General features: G+C 50.1%; 1 protein-coding gene across 1 annotated transcript in view; it reads left to right on the plus strand.

The window, feature by feature from the left end:
- The window catches only part of PAPPA (pregnancy-associated plasma protein A, pappalysin 1), a 194,612-nt gene that overhangs the window by 163,936 nt on the left and 6,005 nt on the right, over positions 1-24,671 (plus strand). Inside the window, exons 19-21 of the mRNA XM_014952304.1 lie at positions 1,854-1,963; positions 9,915-9,986; positions 13,864-13,962. Coding sequence (XP_014807790.1) covers positions 1,854-1,963; positions 9,915-9,986; positions 13,864-13,962 — 281 coding nt within the window. The remainder of the gene's footprint in view (positions 1-1,853; positions 1,964-9,914; positions 9,987-13,863; positions 13,963-24,671) is intronic.

A 24,671-nucleotide genomic window follows, 5' to 3' on the forward strand; every position in this document is an offset into this window, starting at 1 on the left:
TGGTTGCGCGGCTCCCTCATTAGATCGCAGCCATGCGAGGGACCACGAGCCTCCTTGTGTTCCCTCCCCGGGGAGGAGAACACGACCTGGATGAGATCACCGCTCTGTAATGATGCCAATTACAGATCATATATCAAAACAATTCCGACCCGCTCCTTTCCGTCAGCGTAAATAGCGTGGTGGGGTGCGGGAGAGCCGGCGGCCGGAGGGCTGCAGCCACTCTTCATGTGGCGAGAGGAGTTTTACCCTTGAGAGGAGGTTACCTCCCAGAGCCAGACAGGTTTTTGCGAGGAGAGAAGTACCCATTCCTGGTTTGGAGGGGAGCATCTCCGTGCTGGAAGGAGGAGGGTCTGAAGCTGCCCACGCAGCAGGCGCCGGCCAGATGGGTCTTCTCCCAGCCGTGCTGAGGTGGCTGGCAGTAGGTCCCCATCCCAGATGCGTGGTCTGGTGGGCCTGATCCTGTGGTGGGACCACACAGATGCCATGGAGGTGAGGGACTGATGGGCCAGATCCTCCAGGAGAGTGTGGCTCTCTCTGGAGAGGGAGGAAGAGCTCGGCGAGGGCACAGCGGCCGTTGGCTCTTATCCTCAGCAGATGGAGACATACCACACACTTTGTTAGGCTCGCCCAGCACCACCTTTCGGGATGAGGTTCTTGGGGTTTTCTTCTCTTATTGTGTTTTTGGAAGCCTGATCCATGTCCTTTGGAGAAGGAGCTCTCCTGCCGCTCACTCGCGATGGGGCTGGTGGCAATGGGGCTCATCCAGCAGGTCCGTGGAGCCACCACCACGTGTGCTGGGAAAGCAAAACAAACCCCAAGCGTTCCCCGGTTCAACAGCCCGGGTCTGCTCTGCTCCTGCTGACTCCTCCGTGGGGGAGCACGTGAGAAGGCAGAAGCAGGTGGGGAAAATAATAGCATCCAGTCATGGTCACTATGAATCCCACACACCTTCGGTAATTCCTCAGACACCTAATCTGCCCTTCCAGGCTGAGGTGTGTGTTGAGCCCAAGGTTCAGCTCTCCAAACCAGTGCGGAGATTAATTCCTCCCCCAGCGCTGATTGGAGTGCAGAAATCCTAATGACATGTTTGCAGCAGCTGTGCCATTCAAGAGTGATTTTCCAGGGGGGAAATGGTAATGGTCCAACACGCTAGGGCTTACGGTTGTGTCACCACAGGGCTCTGGGATATTGCTGCAGAGTATCACAGCATGTTTTAATAAAGAAGGGACAGGATTCCCACTGGGCATGACAGTTAATCAGAGAAAAAGCAGGTTTATGTGTGAACAAAGCCATCATTACCTCTCTGTGTACGTCTTATCGACTGTGGGACTTAGGTGATAGCTCGTCTGCAGTATCATTAGGTTTGGTCACCCTCTGAAAGATTATTATTGAAGGTCTGTGAATTTGATAGATCAAACGGTAAGTTTTCATCGTGTCATAGGTGAGATGAGTTCAGCAGCCTCTGCTTAATCAGTCCCATTGCTTGAAAGAGCAGTTGAAATGGAAAAACCTTCTCATTTGCTTGATGATCTGAAAGCACAAAACCTGACCCCTTCCTTGGAGTTAATAACCGGAGAAATACCGAGATACACAGTTCATACAAAAAAGGTCCTGGAGTATCTGCCACCCCCACGATCTCCTGCTGGGATGCAGGGTTGTACTCAGTGTGGCTAGAAGATATGTGATAGTTATGGTCGTACTCAGCGTTTCGCGTGTGGCTAGAAGATATGTGATAGTTATGGTTGACTGCTAATTGCAATTTAGGGAAAATGAACCCTACTCCTATCCTTCAGCTGGAAAGATGTTGAAAGGGCCAGAAGCTTTAACTGTTACCTTCATCCTCTTCCATGCAGGTGCAGAGTGTACCACCTCCTGTCTGGACCACAGTCACGAGCCCATCCTCCTGCGTGTGAACGAGACTGTGCAAGACATCCAGTACTGGATGAACCCTCAGAGAGTGAAGGTGGGTGATCTCTGCATCCCTGACTATATCCCTTCTTGCCTCTTTATGTGCAGTGAGTGGACAGCGTTACCCGGGGTTCATCCAACGAACCCAATTCCTGGGGAATTCTGCCCTTTAGAAAGGAATTCCTGGTCCTTGTTGTGTCTTTGCATGTTGTTCCGGTAACGTGGGGGCTCTCTCTGGAAGTTCCTTTCTCTCTTGTGATTTCCCAGTGAAAGTCAGTTCAAGGTAAAGGCCCCAGCTGGGTGTGCTCAGATCCACCCAGCACCCACGGTGGGTCTGATCTGGAAACAGGAATGATTGCACAGAAAGATGTGATGGGCAGTGAGAGAAGGAGCACCGGGTGGTTTTTCTTTCCTTCCTCCTGTTCGGTATTTCACATTCTTTGGGTGGCCAGGCTGGATTTTCCTGCGCTGCTTTTGGATGGCAAAAGAAGCTGATACAGAGGGTATTTCATTTCCCGAACGGGCAGAGCTGGCTGAGTCCTTCCCCAGCCCCTGCGCCCGCATGGGAGAGCTGCCTGCTCAGCACAGCCCTGCCAGGGGACACGGCCTCGTCCTGCTGGCGGCACCCGCTGCTCTGCACCCTCAGCACACACCAGCACCGTCTGTGCCAGGGGGGACGTGCCACCTACAGCACCTCACATACATGTACAGCACCCTGCACACATGTACAGCACCCTGCCACACATGTACAGTGCCTTGTACGCATGTACTGTGCCTTGCACACACATACGGCACCTTGCACACACATATGGCACTTTGCACACACATACAGTGCCTCGCACACACATACAGGGCCCTGCACACACATACGGTGCCTGGCACACACGTACAGCACCTTGCACACACATACAGTGCCCTGCACACTTGCACAGTGCCTTGCAGGCACGTACAGCGCCTTGTATACATGTACTGTGCCTTGCACACACATATGGCACCTTGCACATACATACAGCACCTTGCACACACATACGGCACCTTGCACACACAGACAGCACCTTGTATGCATGTACAGTGCCTTGCACACATGTACAGCACCTTGCATGCGTGTGCAGCACCTCACACACGGCACCTTGCACACACATACAGTGCCTGGCACACACATACAGGGCCCTGCACACACATACAGTGCCTCGCACACATCTGCAGCACCTTGCACAGGGGCAGAGCTGGCTGAGTCCTCCCCCTGCCCCTGTGCCCGCATGGGAGAGCTGCCTGCTCAGCACAGCCCTGCCAGGGGCACCGCTGCTGGCGGCACCCGCTGCTCTGCACCCTCAGCACACACCAGCACCGTCTGTGCCAGGGGGGACGTGCCACCTACAGCACCTCACATACATGTACAGCACCCTGCACACATGTACAGCACCCTGCCACACATGTACAGTGCCTTGTACGCATGTACTGTGCCTTGCACACACATACGGCACCTTGCACACACATATGGCACTTTGCACACACATACAGTGCCTCGCACACACATACAGGGCCCTGCACACACATACGGTGCCTGGCACACACGTACAGCACCTTGCACACACATACAGTGCCCTGCACACTTGCACAGTGCCTTGCAGGCACGTACAGCGCCTTGTATACATGTACTGTGCCTTGCACACACATATGGCACCTTGCACATACATACAGCACCTTGCACACACATACGGCACCTTGCACACACAGACAGCACCTTGTATGCATGTACAGTGCCTTGCACACATGTACAGCACCTTGCATGCGTGTGCAGCACCTCACACACGGCACCTTGCACACACATACAGTGCCTGGCACACACATACAGGGCCCTGCACACACATACAGTGCCTCGCACACATCTGCAGCACCTTGCACACATGTCCAACACCTCACACACACATATGGTGCCTCACACAGACATACAGCGCCTTGCACACACGTACAGCACCTTGCACACACATACAGTGCCTCACTCACATGTACAGCGCCTTGCACACACATAGAGTGTCTCATACACACATACAGCACCTTGCACACACGTACAGTGCCTTGCACACACTCTCACCCCTGCACACACACCCCCTTGCAGCAAGAAGCTGTGTGGTTCCATGCTTACACTCGGATACCAGAGGGAGACACACTCATCCACCTTCCTGAAAACCCTCGTGCCATCGACACAAACGCACCCTCCTGCCCCGAGCCGCCTGTAACCAGGCGCTTGAGCGGTTCTTCTGCGGTGGAGGGGTTTATCTGGACATGCCCAAGTGCACATCAGAAGACACTGGCACATCCCCTGTCACCAGGCTGCAGGGTGCAGGGTGCTTGGGCAAACACTGCTGGCTTTTACAGGCAGCTCCTGGCTTTGCAGGAGTCTGTTTTACACACTCCAGCCCCATTGAGGAGGAGAACAAGCAGCCAACGCAGCCCCAGCGTGTCCTGAGCGGCTTTGACAGTCCATTTGCTTCTCTATATGCCTAAATATATACCCAGGGTTTGGGCTTTTTTGGAAATCTGGCCTTGGCTGTGGCTAGTGAGCCGCTCCAAAAAGCTCTGCCACTTTATACTTCCCTATTTCACATGGAGCAATAGAATAAATCCTGGAAAGGGGTGGGGAAGCCAAGTCCAGAGAATATGACAAGCTTGCAGTGTCCTTCCCAGCCTCCCGAGATGATATTACTGCCTAAGCTGAGGCTTTGCCAAGTTTCTGGCATGAAACATAAAGAAAACCCCTATCTCTGTATTAGGGGCAATTTCTCACCGGCCCTTTCCCGAGTGCTAGACTTTAAAGTGGTTTTGTAATTCATGGTGAAATAAAGTGACAGCTTCCCTCCCGTTCTCCGCTGCGCTCCTTCGTTTATTGATGCGGGTACACAGAGGGAGCTGTAACGAGTTTTATACCTGCAGGTCTCTGGAGGGCTCATTAGGCAGCAGGGAAAACATATAGTAGTAAAGGGGGAGATGAGGGGAGTGAGGGATGGAGGAGAAATCATGGTTTCCAAGAGTACAGTAGTAAATAAGACCTTTCTTTTGTCCTGATGGCGAGGATCTTGCAAGAGCTTTAGGCTGTGGGCAGACAAAGGTTTGACCCCCACCAACACTTTGTAATTATTTGGGCTTGCAAACTTGCGTTGGGAGATGGAGGGGAGCCTTTAGGATGATGCTGAGACACGCTGGAGGGGTGGTTTTTTTTGGTAGCTGTGAAACATCCATCTTATTCAACTCTGCAGATAAGGGGATGTCACCCCCCAGGAGCCGTGCCTCGCTGGGTGCCACCGGGGGAGAGCTGCTGCTGGTGGGACCAGGGAGAGCCTGGAGAGCCGGGGCTGGGATGCCTTAGGGGAAGGTCCCCATGGCAATGTGTTATATATCATTAATAATATGTGGCTCTAATTACGGGCAGTGACAGCCTGCTTGTTGTGCCGTACGAGTAAAGCGAGCAGCTGGTTGCATTTACACGGCAAGTCTTTGTGGATCTCAAAGTACTTGAATGACGCAAAGGAAACACTTTTAGTTACTTAATTTCAGGCACAAGTAACGTACAAACGAGAGCAGGACGAGGAGCAGATAAAGGCGGGAGCGATCTCTGGAGCTTACCTTTGAGAGCACAAGAGCAGATAAAACATAGGGAGAACTGGCAAGAAGAAAAAAAACAACAATATTTGTGTGTGGCTGCTCAAGCAACAGATGTTATGGAAGCGAAGTGGGAAGAGGGACCCATCCCTCCTCTGAGGGTTGTTTAGAGCAGAGCTGTGCAAATCACTTGATTTCTCGGTTCGCTGGAAGTTCCGTCAAATTAAAAAAAAAAAAAAAAAAAAAAAAAAATGTTTTCTCCTAATCAAAGTGACTTTTTTGTTGTTGTGATTTTTGGTGAACCAAAAAATTGGAGGAAAAACCATGTTGGTTTGAACATAACTTAGTGTTTCATTTCCAGGGATTTTTTTTTTAAATGTTTTGTTTAATGAAAATGAAAAAAAAAAAAAAAAGCCTTAGAAATTAAATGTCCTCTCAAAGGAAAAACAACAACAGATATTTCATCTTGAAAAATGTCTAAATATTGCTGTGTTTTTCGGCATCGGCTTAGGCTGAGTTGCTTTGTTGGGTCTGAAGGAGTTTGCCGAAAGCAGCGCGAGTTGGCAGTGCCTTCAGAATCAGTCTTTTCAGCAGGAAAACACAATTCACCTCAAATCTGTCTGTCTGCTGCTCTGCTGCTGGCCGTGTTGGAGTGACCCTTGTTGCTCCCATGATTTCCCATTTCCTGGGTGGGTGCACGGGGCCGTGAGCAGTTGAAGACACCTATGGATGGAGCTGCCAAGGCTGACTGTGCAGTGGGGAGAAAAAAAGTGGAATGTCTCAGAAATCTGGCTTGGCAGCTCCTTCCCAGGGACTGCAGAGGAACAGGGCAGACACCGAATTTCTCAGGTTGTCTGAATTTGGGTCCTTGCCTCAGGAACAAGCCAAATACTGCGCAAACACGTGCATGCCCAGGGTAGCCCTCAAAGGGTCGGCGTGCCCCAACTCTGCCCACCAGCAGGGCTGAGGGTGCCCCTGGGACTCTGCCCCACTGCTGGTGATGGGTTTTCCCATAGGGACTGCGAGCCCTGGATGTCCAGAAGTCATTAAGGGGAATTCTTAAATGCTCCTCTCTTCATTAGTGCTGTTTTCCTCTTCCCTTCCCCTCCCCTCTTTCCTTGGGCTCATTTTGCAGGCAGGGAAACTGAGTCACAGAGCAGTGACATGACTTATGGCAGTGTGGAGGCTCAGTGCCCAGGAAGGCAGGACTTCCCACCCTATCTGTAGCTACAGCCACAAAGTTCCACGTCTCCCCTCCTTTGGCAGCAGCAGCAGATCCCCTCACCACCACAGCATTAATTGTCACATTCATTTAGGGCCTGTGGAGAGAGTGAGCTGAGACCAGTAGATGCCAGTCCCTGGGCTTTAGCCCCGGGGGACACTTGACCCATCTAAGGTGGAGGAGATCTCTCCACCCGCCTCTCCTGGGGAAACCTAATCCCCTCCACAGCCCGCAGATGGTTGACATCATTGTGTTAGTCCCACCATGGGAGGGAAGCGCCGTGACCGGAGGCACTAGGTCTTCCCTCACAAGGAGCAAATGACAGCTTGATTTGCTTTCTTGGCTCCGTGGCACCTACTGTGGGCGTGCGTCCCGCCTTCCTCTCCCCTGGCAGCGGATGGAGTCACAGCCACCGAACCGCAGATGTGGCTGGATGGCGTTTCTGGGATGGGGACAGGACCAAGGTCCATAAAGGGTGGCCCGTGCAGGAGGACAGCTGTGCTGCAGAGCCCCACGCACGAGAGGAGCTGGTCCCATGAGGGTGGCAAGTGTCACCACAGTGGCTCGGAGCACATGGTGGCATGGGGAAGGCATGGGGCTTGTAGAGGTGGTGGCCAGATGGGCTTTATGCCCTGTGCATGGCCTGGCAGGTGTCACATGTGGTCCTTCCACCCACCTCTTACTGCATCCTTTGTTGGCTTTGTAAGTCCACCTTCCTTTCTGCACACACTGGTGCCATCGGATCCTGGTCACGTCCCACGGTGCTGCTGCCTTTTTATACTGATTTGTTTATCTCAGTTGCCCCATGGAGCACCCTGTGGCACCTTTGTGCCTGGCAGCACCACAAGAGGCAGGAATGATGCCCAACAACCTGAATCATGCCCAGTTTCTTAATTTTCCAACCCAGGCTCTCCCTTTATGGACAACCCCTCTCCTGTCTCCCCTCTCACACAAAGCACAGCAGCAGCTTGAGGGTAGGAGAACAGACTGGGTGGTGGGAATTCAGGGTTTGGAAAACCGAGAGGAGTCAGGGTCATGGCTGAGGGCTCTTCCCCACGCTTCTTCTGCTTCCAGCTCCATGGGTGTTAGAAAAATTGAATTCAGCTGGAGCAGCTCTAATGGTCTCCACTCACCTAGCAAAGTGTCATCTCAGGAGAGGGAAGGTACAACTCAAGAGCAACGTGGCTGTCCCAGTGATGAGTCTAGCACAAGGTCAACTGGCTTTCCTACACTGCGGAGAGCAGCACGGGGCTGTACTCCCTCTCCCTGGAGGCTGTCCAGCCCTTGGGATTGAGATGATCTTGAACGAGAGCTCCGAGGAGAACACCGTCCCAGCAGGGACTTTGCCTTCCATCCGCTCCTCTGAGGGAGGGTGGTGGGTTTTCAATGCCAGGAAAGTAGTCAGTGCATCTTCTGCAAGGGATTGCTCTCACTTGGAAACCTCCTTTCTTAAGAGCCCGTTTCAGGGCTATTGGGCTCCTTTTGTTAGCTCCACACGCTCACACGCCTTCACACACGTCAAGAGGTTTTGTAAATATTGATGCTTCTTACCAGGGGAACATGAGATGCTCCTTGGAAGTGCACTTCTACTTATTGTCTGGCTGGCCTTGGCTTCAGGAGGCAAATGCCTGAGTTTTTCTACTTTGGTTTAATTGTTGGGTTCAAATGTTCTTGAACTGCTTCCTTTGCTCTCCCCCGCCTCCCGCTCTGTTGACTGGCCTTGTTTATTTTGAAACCTAGAAAAGTTTCCTTTCTTTTCCCTCTGAAGTGCAATAAACAGAAGAGGGAGGGGAAAAAAAAAAATAATAATTTAAAACAAACCCAACAAAAAACATCTCACCATTTGTGGCAGGCAACAGCCTGGAAACCTCCAGCTGTCTGTCAGGAGGGCGCTGGGGGAATGTCTGACACCGCAGGGCCCCCGCACCTTGCAGCCTCCCTTCCCGGGGGATAAACAACATCCTCCCCCCTCGCCCGGCCGCTTCCCCGCTCACACAGACGGGCCCTGTTGCGAGGCAGGTGGGGCAAGCCAGGCTTGACTAATAGTGGAAAATCCGAGAGCATCGGAAAGATAAACAGCCCGAGTCAGATAGTATAAAAGTCCTTTTTCTAGCACGCGCCAGGTAAGCCTCAAATGACAGAAACTGTAAAAACATGCTGAGGTTCCCCTGCAGATGGATTAAATTAGCCCTCAAATAAACAGGGGAGGGGATGGCTTGTGCGTCAGGTCTTCCCAAATGTTAATCCCTTCCTTCACCAGGCCTCCATCCAACCCCTGCCCTTGGGCAAGTGCCCACATGTTTGTCTTGCCCAACTGGACATTGTAGTCCCACGTGGGACTGGACCCATTGAGGATAAGCCAAATGAACATTGTGCCTGCTGTCCTGGTGAATGGATGGGAGCCCTATCTCCTAGACCTTTGTGGTATTGAACTACCATCTCCACTGAGTGGCCAGACTTTTCATCCACTCTTAAAATCTAAGTTTCCACGTCTACAGGCAACCAATGGCTGCCCTGGGTGTGTCATCGTTGAGTAGGTTCATCACTTGGTCATCACTTTTGCCCAAAACTAGGCACTCCAGAATTCATTATAAATCCAGAAATTCTTATAAATACAGGCAGTATTATAAAGCTCATATAATGCAGCAGTTGATGCTGTCCTTTCTGGGGCTTGTTCTGCAGGCAAGTAGTGGGAGGTGCTTCCATTTAAGATCTAAAGGATGGTGCGAAAATGTATCTGAAATTCCACCTTTAGCATCTTCAAGAAGCACAGATACAATGGGTAGCCAAAGAGAATAGTGATTTGCAGCACCAAAGAAATACCTCAGTTAATTCCTAAAATGTCTCCCTCCTACCCAGGAGCAGGAGAGTGGACCTGTGCCTTTGCCTTTCCCAGCCATGTTCCCCACCATGAGTGAAATATTGGACATGACATTTTAGGAGAACCTTAAATATTATTTTAATCTCAAATGTTCTGTTATTGCAAGTGTCAAGTCCAACACTTCTTGTAAATACCTGGAGGACGGCCAGGTCCTAAGAACACAAGAGGTGTTAGGAACTGAACTTCATTGGTTAAGTGCGGGAGAGCCGTAGGAGCCAGCACGCTGATTTTCTGTACACTGATTTCTTTGTTTTAACCTGTTTTGTTGTGGTTGTGTTTTTTTTTTTTTCTTCTCCCCTCCAGAGCGTTGTCTGCACGGCGGGACTCAAGTGGTACCCTCACCCTTCCCTGATTCATTGCGTCAAAGGCTGCGAGGTGAGCTTTCGCGTTGGCTCAGGTGGTCCCTCTCCCAAACGTTATGGTAACGGTCACTGCAGTCACCTGGGTTGTAAATACTGGTTTTTAAAGTGGGGCAAACAGGCTTTTGCCCTGAATGTCCTATCCAACAGACTGTGGTCTCCTACATCAGCTCCGACACTCAATGGTGAAATTGGTGGTTTTCCTAGAGCCAACAGTTCGGCAACTCTCCCAGGAGTTAAAGGATCAAGTGGCTCAACAGCAGCGGTAGACCATCAGAATTGCCCAGGATCTGAGAATTTCTGGGAAGTTGCAAAAAACTTCAATTGTTTTTCCTTGATTTTGACATCTTATTAGATGGCCAATTCTTTCCAGGGCCAGCTAGGCTTTGGGCTTTGGTTGTGCAGATAAACTTTAGGAAAGCCAGAGGCAGAAGTGGTACCTCTGGGTGGACAGCAGAGCTGGACAGTGAGAGAATCACACATCCCTCCACTGTGCATCCCCATCTGAACCAGAAAAAATAATCAGAAAAATGCAGTTACATTTCAGCTGTGATACGTTTTTACAGTCTTGTGTGTTATTTGAAAAAAAACACAATTATTTTGAAGGACATTGTTTCTGCTGGCAACAGTCTTCAGGAAGTCTTAAGATGCTTCCAGTGGTTAAACAGGGCTGGAGCACCTCGCTCTGGGTCATGGTGCTCCTGCTGTTTCCATCATACCAGCCCTTGAGTATCTCAGCCAGGTCAAGAAGTCAATCCTTGTAGCATCTCTGTAAGGATAGAAATTGTAGAAATGTAGAAATGAGGTGGCTCAGAGGCAGAGGGATAGCTGGCTGCTTTGGTTACATGGACGAGCAGTGGAAGAGCTGTATCTTGACCCCACATCTCCTGACTTTCTGCAGCACCGACTGCGCTCTCAGCACCCAGTAACCCAATTTTACAAGCGCGCTGAAGTTATTTGCCCGGAGTGGCAGAACGTGGCACAGAACTCCTAAATCTGACACGAAACTCTAGACCACATTGCTGGGCGACGTGATTTGTCTTGAAGTGAAAGACAGGTTTCCTTCGCATACAAATGTCGGGCCCAAGAGGGTAATAACTCTCCAACAATGTAATAGTTTCTGTCTAGTTGTTCCCTAAATGAAAAGCATTCTGCTGTCAGTGCTTTGAATGTCATAAGCCATCTCACGCATTACATTCATGCAGCCTGGCTGGGCGCCCCTATTCTCCAAAGAGAGCTAAAATAACATCCAGCGACCATTAAGAAATGCCATTCAGGTGCTGATGCACCATTGGGTATCCATTCTCCTGCTGTTTAAGGATAGTTGTTACTGAGGCAAACTTTGCAATGATGTAATAATTTACCAGAAGCCATTATTACTGACATGCTTTTTCTCAGCATTTTCTTCCCTTCCATCATTGTTAATTGCCAGACCCCTCTGCATCAATAGGAACTTTCTTCTTTTCATCATTCATTCGGCAGTGTCACTGCATCGCAATCTATCATCTTGGAAGGCTTTGCCCAGACAATTGGCCCAGATAATGGCCTCTAGCATCATTTTTAGAGCATGATGCTTCCAGGATCCAGGAATGGGCCAGGGCTTGTTCTCTGACATTAAGATTTCAGAAGAAACGCCATCTTCACCAAGCCTTTTTTCCCGACTGTGGAATCAGGGACTAATAAGCCAGTAGGTCAATAATACTGGGCCATTAAGCTGATAAAATCCCTAATGTATTAATGTCCTTAGCATTAGGGAGGGTTCCCTGAACAGAAGGCTGTAAGCGGGGCATTATTTCGCTCTTGGCGAGCACAGTGGTGACCCAGACTCCTGCTGCAATGTGATTTTTTGTCGCTCCCTAGTGGCAGGAACAGAGGTTTATGACTCAGCCCTGTTCTTCTCGGCAGCTATTTTAGGGGTTTCAGTAGAAAACTAGTCCCTTTGGGCTACCTGTAGAGTCCTCCGAAAATTTAGGAACACCCAAAGTATTCATGGAGACCTGTAGAGACCTCACCCTCCACAGCCAGGCCTCCAAGGTCTCCAGGGATGTTGGTCCCAAATCAGAATAGATGCTATTTAGCCCATTCTTCTCCTCCAAAGGGCTGACTTGCCAACTCTGCCAATGCAAGTGAAAGGCAAATTCTTCCACAAGTTTCTTTTACTGATTTTCCAGCGTTCATAGGGGTAGAGTACTGGCACAGGCTTGGGAAATGAAAGGCAAGCCCTTCTCAAAGAGCAGGCACAGCCAGGCAAGACAAGGGAAACGGGGAGAAGCCTACAAAATGTCTCGGATTGGGCAAAGTTCACATTTTTGAATATGACCAGGTTGGCATAAAAATATCTCTCCATCTACTTATAAATCATTCCCTTTTAACTCTTGGCATATTAATTAAATTGGAAGGGCATTAGCAAGTCAAAGGCTTTGCCTGTGCAAATAAGTTAGTCTCTGTGGAAGTCAATGGAGTTGAGCCAGTTTATAGGGATGGGAGCCTCAATCTGTAACTCTGCTTTCCTTGTCAGCATTTTGTAGCATTTGCATGTAGCCAAACAAGTGACATGCAGTGAGCAAGTCACCTCCTGGTAGTCCTGCTGTGGTCCAGTATTGCCATCATTGCCTGGATTTCCTACACCCTGATAGAAATATTTAAATTTGTAAAACATCAGCAGTGAAAGCCCGTGTCCATCCCAACACTGCTGAGCGTGGCCATGGCTGGCTCCAGGGACATCATGGTGAGCTCCCATTGCTGGTTCTTCAGGTATCAATCATCAGGGAGACTCTGGTACTGCAATTGCTGCAAAATCCCCCCAGGAAACCTCCACCAGCCTCCCCACCCGCTCTGCAGTGATGCCTTCTTGTAGGAAAGTCCCTGGTGTGTTTTTCACTGCGCAGAATATATGAATTTTCCAAAGAGCAGATAAAATGGGAATGGCCCCGTGAGCCTGTGAGTGTGAGAAGTCTTACAGAGATATGACTGTGCTCTCTGCTGAGCATCCGTTTTTCTGAGCTTGCAGTGCTGCCTGGGTTTCTCATACCTGGCATGGGCTTTTTTTTTTCGTATCAGACACATTTTTTGACATCCAGGAAAGGTTTTCGTGCTTGCTGACCAAGAAGGCTCCATCATGTAATGAAAAACCAGACTTCAAGCCCTTTCTTCAGAATCACGATTTTTCTTCAGGTCGTATGCAGCGCACAGACTGGTGATCACATTGCACAGATTACTGACCACATTTCCTTTTTCAAGGTGGTTTGTGAATTTTTACTCAACAGCTCTCCAGAACTCTGCTCTGAATAGTTGCCATTACCCCAGATCTGAGCTGTGGAGTGGAGGGACATCACATGTCATGGACAAAGTCACATGTAGTCACTGCTGGTCAGGGAATGAGAGCTGGTGGTCCCTGTGCTGAGCTCAGACCACTTCCATCTCTCTTTGTGACAGGGTTTGTGCCCTCATTGCTGACACTTGTTGCACGGTTAGGAGAACTGTGCTGGGAAGTACAGCTATTAAAAGCAAGCCGATTTTGCAGCTATACATAACCTTCTTCTTATCCCACATAGTTTTGGAAGGTTAGCTTAAAATTATCAAAAGGTGCCACAATTTTAGATGCCTTGGTGCTGTCTCTGAGCCTAGTCAATTTAATATTCCTGAAGCATCATCTTATGTGGGATTTGAAAAGTCAACAAGGGCTCATTTCCCTTCATTCTAGTGTCCTTTTTTTTTTTTTCTGTCTGCTTTGAAGGGAGAGGGGAATAATTATCTCTTGCTTTTCAGGGCAGTTGGTGATGTTACAAACTATATGGCTCCTTCAAGTCTTCATGTTTTCCTGCTGACGTATTGTTACAGGTTTTATCCATGTCCACGCTCTCAGACTTTTTCTGCTCTTTTTCCTTTTTCAGCCTTTCATGGGGGACAACTACTGTGACTCCATCAACAACAGAGCCTTCTGCAACTATGATGGTGGGGACTGCTGTGCCTCAACAGTCAAGACCAAAAAGGTAGGGATGCTCCTTCCTCTTTTCACTGGGAATTCCTTGGTGAGTGCTGCTCTGGGCTTGGCAAAATGTTATCTTTGGTAGAACAGGGGAGGCGCAAGGTCTCAGAAGGACCTTCAGTCCAAGCATCAGGTCCCCCCATAGGCACTGAGTTCTTGTTGGTTCATTTTGAAGTTCTCTCTTGATACACATGTGTGTTCTTCATCATAACCTGCCTTATTCCTGTGCAAGGCAGGTGCTTAGGTACAGTAGTCTGAGGCATTTGTTCCTTCTTATTGAAAATAAACCCTAGTTTCTCTTTAGACAGAGGCTGGCTCCAAAACCCTGGGGCATGTTCAGCAGAAAAGCTGCACCTACTTCTCAGGAAACCTTCACACAGAAGCACTGAGAAGGGGATATTTGCCCATCCTGGTCCCCACCCTCAGTGCTCAAAAGGGAATCTAAAGGTTAGGAGCCATTAGGAAAAGAGCAGAAAGCAAAACAAAAGCATCATTGTAGGTCTGTATGTTGATCGGTGTGTGCCCACGTGCACATGGAGCACTGACCATCCCACCTCCAAAGGGACAGAGAGGGACAGAGCTGGGTGTGGGGCAGGGCTGAGAGAGATGTGAGATATCTTCTGCACAGACTGGGACCTGCAACAGAGACAGTGGGCATGGTTAGTGGCAGAGATTTATAAAAGCATTATTTAATGCAGGGAGGATGCTTAGGAAAATGAAATCCACTGTTTCTTATCACGCCGCAGTGAGGGGGTGAAATGGGAATTACCTGGAAGCAGGATCCAAACAAGTAAAAGAAAGTGCTTATTCGCACAATGTGTGTTTGAATGATAGGATGCGTTTCCGCAGAGTATTATTAAGAACAAATATAGATTTGAAGTCAAAAAGAGAATAGGCATATTTGTGGAGTTTAGCTCCAGCCATGGCTATTAAATGCTGTGATCTGGATGCAGCTTCTGGCTCAGGAATAGCGTTTTATGCTTCTTTAACACCCATTTCTAGCCACTGTTAGGGACAGGAGATGAGTGATGGAGCTTGTAGTTTGAAGCAATTTCATGTTTCTAACCAGGATTGATTTTGAACTTGTTTCCCAAAGAAAAGAAGGAAAATTTTAGCCGCTGTCATGTGAGATTTTTACCTTGTCTTCAAGATTTGAGTGTAGCTCAAAATGAAGAAAATCCAGCTATGCTAAGTGCCTGATATATATTAACAAATAACAAAATTTGAGAGCAGAGAGAGGGAGCTGGGGCTCAGCACATGACTTCACCCATCCAAGGAAGAAGGTCCTCTCTACTGCAGCTGAGGCACTGAAGACCTCTCTGCAGGGAGCAGTCCCTTCTAAAACAGCTTTGGCTGGAGGCTCCTGTTCCTTGGTTCAGCCAAAGATCTCTTACCAGTACAGCCCTGAGAGCTGTCTCTGGCCCATCTGGGACCACTGGGGAAGGCAAGTGGACATGTCTTGGCAAGTGGAAGGAGTTCATTTCTCCACTGTGTAGGAGGTGGGGGAAGAGGTAGTTTTCCTAAATGTGCTTTTTGGGACATTTTTTCCCCTGTATTGCTGTGTTTCTTTTGCGAGTCTCCCTGTGAGCAGGGGCAGGTGAGCTTCTCTGTTCCCTGGGGCTGGAGTAGGGCATGGAGAGCCCATAACGGAGCTCTCCTGGAACAACCACTGCAGAGACCAGCCCAGTGACAGACAGCGGATTGTCTTCAGCGTGTCTCTGAATTTCACTGAATTTTCACTGAATTTTAGAGTTGGAAGGGACCATAGAGATCATCTAGTCCAACTCCCCTGCTGAAGCAGGATTACCCAGAGCTTGTCAGAGCATGTTACTCAGGACTGCATCCAGGCGGGTCTTGAAAATCTCCAAGGAAGGGGACTCCACAACCTCCCTGGGCAGCCTGTTCCAGGGCTCTGTCACCCTCACCGTGAAGAAGTTTCTCCTCATATTTGAGTGGAACCTCTTATGTTCCAGCTTGTGCCCGTTGCCCCTCGTCCTCTCACTGGGCACCACTGAAAAGAATCTGGCTCCATCCTCCTTCAACCCTCCCTTGAGATACTTGTAGGCATTGATAAGGTCTCCCCTCAGCCTTCTCTTCTCCAGACTACAGAGTCCCAGCTCTCTCAGTCTCTCCTCATAAGGGAGATGTCTCCAAGAAAAGATTCCAATCTCTGGCTGGTTTTCCACCTCCTTGGGAGGAGCAGCCCAAGGGCAGGCACAGCTTGCTCGTTGGTCTCTGCTGGGAGGGCAGAGCTGGAAGTGCCCGGTAGCTCAGCATGGCATAGGTCTTCTCCTCCTCCAACAGCCTGCCTGGGAAACTTTATCTTGCTGCCTCCAGGCTTGAGAGCAGGGGATGAAAAATCCCCAGAGGTGCCAGAGGAATGGAAGTGAGGTGGCTGGGAGGAGACCGACCCAAACCAGCCCTATCAGGACAGGAGCTAAGGGCACATCTTACTGCTGGAGTGAGGAGGGGACTGAAAACAAAAGGGATGTGAATGCCGAGTTGAGGGGGAGAGGGGTAGGATTAAGGTTTGGGAGCAGAATTTATTGCTGGGCAGGGAGTTGAGACAGAGGGGGATCTGCACAGAGTCGTGAGCACTTACCAGCCAGGCGAGTCACGCTCAAAATATCTGCTGCTTCGCTGCCACCCTGAGACAGAGCGACCACCCAAGAGGGGGGAAAGCACTTTGTAGCCCAGTTGGTTACTGGTTTCTGTGCCAAAACTGCCCAATGCAAAGGGCAAGTGGTTCAGAGACAGGCAGCTGGTCACACATCTGATGCGTTTCCCCCATGGAGAGGGAGGTTTTGATGCTTTTTGGAGAGAAGTCTGCTGCCACTGTGTTCACTGGGATCTGTATCTTTGTGACGGGGGAAACTAGACTTGCCCTGGCTTATACTTTACAAACCCCCATCCTAGAGATCACCCCATCTGAGGGCTGAACCACACAGCCCATCGCTCCCCCGGCACGCAATCGGCTTCCAAAAGCCCTTCCTCTCCCCCAAAACACCCGACGGCATCCCAGGGGCTGAACGAGGCACTGGGGAGGGGTGAGAAAAACCACCTTCTCCTTGGACCTTCCACGCCAAAAGCAAGATGCTAAGCCCCAGTTTATTACACTTCTAGGGTGAAGGGGGGACTAATAACCCAGGCGGCGAATCGAGGAGGGGGCAGGGGGCACCTCTCTGCCTGCAAAGCGGCCACCGACACCTGCGGCTGCAGCGCCTGGGGCCACGGGGCTCGGCTCGGCCGCTTGTTTTCCCGTTCTGAGGCCTTTGACTGGGACCAGATTTCAGGGCAGGCTGTTCAAATACAGCCCCTGCCTTTGAAGAGGTTTATGAGTGGAGCGTTACGGGAGATATTCCAAAGGGAAAAACAATGAAAGGTGAGAGAAAAGGGAGCCGAATAAAAATACTCCGCATACCAAATCCTTCCAGCACAGTTTGCCACCTACTTAAAAAGGCACAGTTTTAAAATACACATTGGGTGTAAAAGCCAAAAACCTGGAGGAGACGTAAGGAGGGGCAAGTCCAGCTCGGTTAATTCCAATACCAGATGAGGATGTATTTTCATACAGTTGTAGAAAGAGCGAGACACATGAAAGAGGCCGCTTTGCTCCTTCTCTTTCAGGGTTACATACTATGTGGCAGATGTGTCAGTCTTTTAAAGCCCCTGCAAGTTTACCCATAAATGTCTAACATTTATGCAACACCTGTTTTTCTCCCAAAATGTCACAGGACATTTTACAAGCTTTAGATTTATCATCTTTTCACCGTTGCAGCCATTGCTGAGGTGACACATGGTTCACATTTAACAGAACATAGCAACTCCGCACATTATTTTAGGAAAGGGCTGAAGATTAACATTGCATCATGTGAAGATTCAGGAGTTAACAGTCGAGTAGGAGCTGGCTTCAGATCTTTAATGTCCGCAAACTGACAAGACTTAAGTTTTCACTGCAGTCCCACTGCCCTCCCGAAAGCCCCTTCAAGCTGCACTCACTGCTGTGAACTAGGCTGCGCGAAAGCAGAATCATCCCACCTCGTATTTGCTTTAATTCTGAGCCCTCTTACTTAGAGCGGGGTTTTGCCCTGAAAATGCACGAGAGAATTCCTTGCAGCGTTTGCTTAGGCCACATTTTTCCCTTTGCATTTGAGCATTAGCAGCAAATGACCTTGTGCCTTTCTGCAGCGAGGGGGGAACGGAGCGGTGTGACTTATCTGACCAACCGCCGCCTAATCAGCGCTGCTGCTTAGATAGGAAATAATGAGTATTTGCCCTGCACTATTCCCCATCAGGCTGGAGAGCTTAAAAGAAATCATTAAACAGCTCTTTTGAATGCTACAAACGGTGACGGATAAATTCAGTCATATCCTGGGCATAAATTCGAGGCAACTGCAGTCGGCAAGCGGGAAAAAGCCACATTCATCAGCTTAATTATTTGTTGTGCGCTAATTGATCGGCGTCCCCCCTTGCAGCGGGCAAAGAGCCAGGGCTGGCGCAGGGACGAGTGCCACCCAAGGACGTGGTGCCCGAGGGGACAGCCCTGGGGTTTGCCATGGGGGGCTGTGCTGGTCACAGCTTGCCCTGTGCATGACCCAGGAGCAGCTTTCAGAGCCAGGAAAGGCCATTGCCGGCCAACCTCCAAGGGAGAGAAAGCTTCTGTTGTGTATCTGGAGGGGATAAAGTCTTCCGTGAAGGACAAAAGCAAAATCCCATCTCCTTTTAATCTTCCTCCCCTCCTGACCCAGCACAGGTTGCCAGCTCCCTTCTGCCTGGCTGCTCTAGGAAGCTGCTTCTTGCTTTGTATCCTGCCGCAGATAAAAGAAGACACTACTTTTTTAAAACATTAAATACGTGACGCTGCCAAAGTGAGAAAAATAAATAACCTGGGCATAACGGGCTGTCTCTGGGCTGGCGGCCGCCTGCCAGGAGCTCCTGGGGCGTGCGAGGTTGCAGGGAGAGAGGTTATGGCTGTTCCTTTCTGATTCATTTCAGGAAATCTTCTCTCCAGTCACTGTTCTCCTTCACTTCTTTTCTCTTCCCCTTCCCTTTTAGAAGTTTTCCCCAAACCAGGCTGCCTAGAGAGGCCTTGCTGAAATCAGAAATTTCTCTCTTTGGGCTCTGCTATTTGTTCTATTTGCCTGGTTGAAGTCCCTGCAACCTGGTACCTGCAAATTTAAATAGAATTTGTCGTTTTAAAATTCCCCCAACTTAAACTGTTTGAAAGGGCAACCTCTCATCTGTCTTTCCTCTCTGCCTTTCCTTTTCATCACCTGAGGAGTAAACCTGCTGCTCCCGTGAGAAAACCCTGTCTCATTCAGTTATCACTCGGGTTCTCCCTCAACGGCTTTGCCCCATAGCACTTAGAAAAGAAAAAGAAAAATTGTCCTGGCAAAAATTCCCATCTCAAATGCCGCCCCTTCAGCCTCTTGACATTTCTGTCCAACACCTTGGAGAGGAAAACCAGCAAGTGCCTCGGCGGAAAACAAATGAGGACTTGCAGTAGATAGAGGACTGTGTGGGATTCATCCAAAGCTTTGCTTATCTAAAAGATAGGCAAGTTATCAAAACCTCTCCAGAGACTTTATGGCCGAGAATTCAAGGCCTAAAGAAAGGAGCTTTGAACTGAGGGGCTGCTGCTGGCTCCAGCAGGGATTTCCAAAGACTGTCCCCGTCTCCCCAGAAAGGGGGATCTGCTGCAGTCCTCCCCCTACGAAAACAGAAACAACCACTTTGTGGTATTTTGGAGAAATAGGTGCCTTCTCCCGGCTCTCTGATGGCGACACAGACCTGTCTCAGGGAATCTCACGTCCTGCTCTGTCAGTAGAACATGGTTTTGAGGCCCAATTAGCCATCTAAGTGACCTCTGTGGCTGAGGAAGCTCTGCTTAACCAGAAGTGATGTTCCTACCACGATGCTGCTCCCAACAACTCGCGTGTCCCCGGCTGGGTGTGTTTGTCAGCTCTATAATTAGCTGGTGAGATACAACGAATGGTGCAGGGAGGAAGGAAGGATACAACACTGTGTTGCTTCATGCCCCTGGAAGAGGCTGTGTGCTCTGAGCATGCCAGGTCACCCAGGCGTGTAGGAGAACCAGGAGGTTGTGGTGGTGGTAGCCTTGGTGGCTAGCTGTTTGCCACCTGAGGAGCCTTTTGAGTCATGGCTGGTTGGGGTGGGAGCTTCTTTTGGGGCTCAGAACTTGGTTTCGTAATGGTTCAGGGAGGCTTTCCAGGCGGCGGTAAATTAAAAGCAGTGATGGTTGTAGCACATGTTGCCTATCCTGAGAGAACGTTCTTGGCTTCAAGGGACGTGGGGCTTCCCACAACATACGGCGCTCCCAGGGGACGTGCTAGTGGAGGGTGTTTGCTTTGCCATCCGACCTCACTTCATTAGCAAGTGTTACAAAAACCAGCGAACAAACCTTCCCTGCTCCACCGCCAGCTATTTGGCCTCTGGGTGGTCTGGCTCCTATTAAATCTTTGGTGATTATTTAGACTAATTACATTCATGTTTGCACAATCAGTAGCACGAGGGTAGGAAGCGCAGCTGATTGCTGAGCGAGTGAGCTCCGTGCGGTTTGGCAAACGGGTTCCCTCGCTCGGCTCTGCGGGCCGGAGGGATGCGGGGATCCGGGCGGGCAGGGCTTTCCCGGGGATCCTGGCTGGCTTTGGGCCATCCTGCTCCCCCCAGTCCCACCAAGGCTGCTCCCGATTTACCCCCAGCCATCTGGAGGGAGAGGAGCATCTCTTGTCCATAGGACAAGGGGTAATGGTTTTTAAATTGGAAGAGGACGCGGGCCGGAGGGATGTGGGGATCCGGGAGGGCAGGGCTTTCCTGGGGATCCCAGCTGGCTTTGGGCCATCCTGCTTCCCCCGGTCCCACTGAGGCTGCTCCCGATTTACCCCCAGCCATCCGGAGGGAGAGGAGCATCTCTCGTCCATAGTGACAGGACAAGGGGTAATGGTTTTTTGCGGGCCGGAGGGATGCGGGGATCCGGGCGGGCAGGGCTTTCCCGGGGATCCTGGCTGGCTTTGGGCCATCCTGCTCCCCCCAGTCCCACCAAGGCTGCTCCCGATTTACCCCCAGCCATCTGGAGGGAGAGGAGCATCTCTTGTCCATAGGACAAGGGGTAATGGTTTTTAAATTGGAAGAGGGGAGATTTAGAGTAGATATTAGGAAGAAATTCTTTGCTGTGAGGGTGGTGAGAGCCTGGAACAGGTTGCCCAGAGAAGCTGTGGCTGCCCCATCCCTGGAGGGGTTCAAGGAGGGGGGCATGTTGGAGGGGGCTTGGAGCAACCTGGTCTGGTGGGAAGTGTCCCTGCCCAGGGCAGGGGGGTTGGAACTCAATGATCTTTAAGGTCCCTTCCAACTCCAACCATTCTGTGACTCTATGATTCTATGATCTCTTGGGTTTCGTTGGGCGATGTCGCGTTACACCCCCCCCTTGCGTGGGGGAAAGATTATTTTATGGTGGGGGTGTTTAACATAAAAAAATCAAGCCTTTAAAACTGCTCTATGATTTTATGATCTCTTGGGTTTTGTTGGGTGATGTCGCGTTACACCCCCCCCTTGTGTGGGGGAAAGGCTGGTTTACGGTGGGGGTGGTTAACATAAAAAAATCAAGCCTTTAAAACTGTACGTGCTGCACAGAGAGGAGGTTTCCTGCGAGCTTCATCTTCGCCTTTCCCAGGCCCTCTGGAGCGGTGCCCGAGGTGTGAACCTGCATACCACCCCCCAGAGTTAAAAGGGGGCTCGCTCTTCTTCCATTATCTCAAAAACAGCCCTGGTGACCTAAATGCCAAAAACCACCGAGAAGGCCTTTACAAGATGCATTTTTGTCCCACAAGGGCCTTGTCAGGGAACAGAATACTCCCCGGTGATTGAGCTGTGGGGGGCACGGGGCTGTGAGACTCGGCGCGGCCTGCCAGGCTTATCTCCACCGGCCACGCTCGCCCGCCGAGGCTCCGGCTGCACCGCGGCCTTCAGAGCTCCCGTAAGGCTTGTCTGGGAGATTTCCCAAACACTTCGGGGCTGAAATCTAACAACAGGCTGTTTCCCAACACTTTGCAGCCCTCCTCCCCTGCTTCCCCCCTCACTTCCAGCCTTCCCCGGGCCTGATTCCACTGCCCCGGTGCTGCTGTGAACCCCCCAAGTGGGGCTGGAGTGAAGGTACAGAGGGTCAACCTGATACGAGCCTGTGTGAGGGATGGGCTCCCACCCTTCGCAGAACTGTTTCCCATCCCTCCCTCTACCTGTCTGGGATTTCTCCTGTCAACATTCCCACCAGTTCCCTATAGACTGGCCTTTCTCAGCAGGGATCTGTCTTGGGATGTCACCAGCCTCTTTAGATAGGTGCCGTGCAGCGAGGAGTTGTGGCCTCTCACGCATTTCATGACCTGGATCCGTTTTGCACTGGTTTGTTGTATCCTTGTCTTTGTTCCCACAGTCAGGAGCATGGCATCAAGGACAAATGCCGCCCTGTTTGCAAGAGGGAGCTTGGGTTTGATCCAAGGTCTCATCACCCAGCATGGGAGAGGGTGCTTAGGGCTCCCGTACCTTTGTGGAGAGTAGAAGTATGGGCTCATGATGCTGTGAAGCATGGGTGGTGAGTTGGTCGAGGTGGAGATGTCTCCAATCTCCTGTGTGTAACACCTCAGATGTCCATGCTAACCTCCTGCCTAGCCCAGGAGCCTACGCCTGCTGCCATTTCTCCTTTAGGTTCAGAGCACGGCGTGTCAAGCAGTGCATCCCCCTGAGGTGATTTAAAATCACAGACGTGATTTAGGTTGTGTCTGGTTTCTCCTGAAGATAGATAGTCTGTGGTCTGGCGTGGTTCAGGTGTGACCCCCATTCCCCCGAGTGCTGTTGATCCACACCGTGGCTCTGTTCTGGATCATCTCCAGGAGATGTGTGTGTAGGGGGTGCGTGTAGGCGTGCGGAGCTGTGTTCTTCAGTTGTGCCTTTTTCAACCTATTTTAGTTACTGAGGAAACGATATCCTGCACTACTTCATCAAATGACCAAGCCAGGCCCTAAGCTTATTTTTTAGCTTTTTCTCCCTGACCTCCTAAATATTCACCAGTTTAACCAGTGGAGATAGGTGCAGGGTGAACGCAGGACTTGGCATGTGAAAGAAGAAGAGCTGATTCTTTAATACTGGCATTACAACAGATATACCTGGAAATTCAGTGCAGGTCATATATTCCATTAATGGGTTGGGCTTTCACAAGCCTATTTAAAAAGAAAAGCAGCAGTTAATCTTGGGTGTATATATATCCAGGCTCCACACCTAAATGGGCTACCTTCCAGAAAAAGGTTCAGCATTTATTATTTCTAGGACATCCAGCAGCTTTATTCATGGCTCTGTACTCCAGAGGGCTATCACTGGACGAGCCCAAGGCGAAAGACAGTCCTTCTTCTAAGGGGTTTTACAGTTTCTCTGAGTTGGTTACAGTCCTAGTAGGTGCTATATGTGGGTTTGATTCCCTAAATATCTTTGGGAATCAGATCCTTGGGGAACTCAAATGTGTATTTGTTGTAGGTGTTGTTTAAAGTGGAAACCCTGTATTGCAGCTAAGTGTTTGGAGAATTTTGTCTTGTCTAATGTGACTGCGGATGTGCTCACTGCCTGTAGAAATCTCTGCCTTTTCACATAATAGAAAACCGATCTCTGGAGCTCGCTGCCATCAGGCAAAACAATTCCTCTATCTGGACAATAGCACAGTAAAAATCAAATTGCATGAAAAAAACTCTGTAAGGGACATAAAGTGAATAAGACTAATCTGATCAGGAAGAAGCCTTCTCATACTCAGGCTACCCACTGCTGTGACTGCTGCTGAGCCACGGAACTTTCTGCTCTCGGGGCCACAGCTCTGCCCCAGAGAGAAAACTTCGGCACTTTTGTTCACGTTGGGAGACTGGAGGGTTTCTAGAGGACAACACATGGCAAGACTTCTCTTCTCTAGTGGTTCCCTCTCCCCAGAAGTTGGCTGCAGTGCAGTACCGATCTAGTCTCTTCTGTGCAGCTTTTGTTCAGGGTGCTCCAGTGACGAGCACACGCTTCCAGTGACCGGTAAGAAAGCAATGGGGAAAACAAGGGACTCACGAGGAGAAATGGGGGAGAAGAGGGAATGTAGAAGGTAGATCACTTCAAGGCAGCATCAAACTCATGCCAGTTTGGGCCTACAGAGTAGGTTAGAAGAACATGAGGTGGTAGTTCGGAGACACAGTCTTGAAGGGCTTTTGCTCTTGGCTCTGATGAAATGGTAGCAAGTGAAATGGTAGCATTTATGGAACCTCCATGCCTGCAGCACGTTTCACTGCCCTACTTCTGCACAGACAGCAGCAGAGACAAAGCACAGTGGGATGTCATGGCTAATTTCAGCCACTTTACTGAAATAATAGAATCATAGAATGGTCAGAGTTGGAAGGGACCATAAAGATCATCAAGTTCCAACCCCATGTCCTGGGCAGGGACACCTCCCACCACACCAGGTTGCTCCAAGCCCCCTCCAACCTGGCCTTGAACCCCTCCAGAGATGGGGCAACCGCAGCTTCTCTGGGCAACCTGTTCCAGTGTCTCACCACCCTCACAGCAAATAATTTCTTCCTAATATCTAATCTAAATCTCCCTTCTTTTAGTTTAAAACCATTGCCCCTCATCCTATCGCTAAAATGCCTGAGTTGGGGCTGTGGTTGTCCCATGTTCGCTGCA

This window comes from Calidris pugnax, unplaced genomic scaffold (genome assembly GCF_001431845.1).
Source record: "Calidris pugnax isolate Ruff unplaced genomic scaffold, ASM143184v1 scaffold135, whole genome shotgun sequence".
Taxonomy (NCBI): Eukaryota; Metazoa; Chordata; class Aves; order Charadriiformes; family Scolopacidae; genus Calidris; species Calidris pugnax.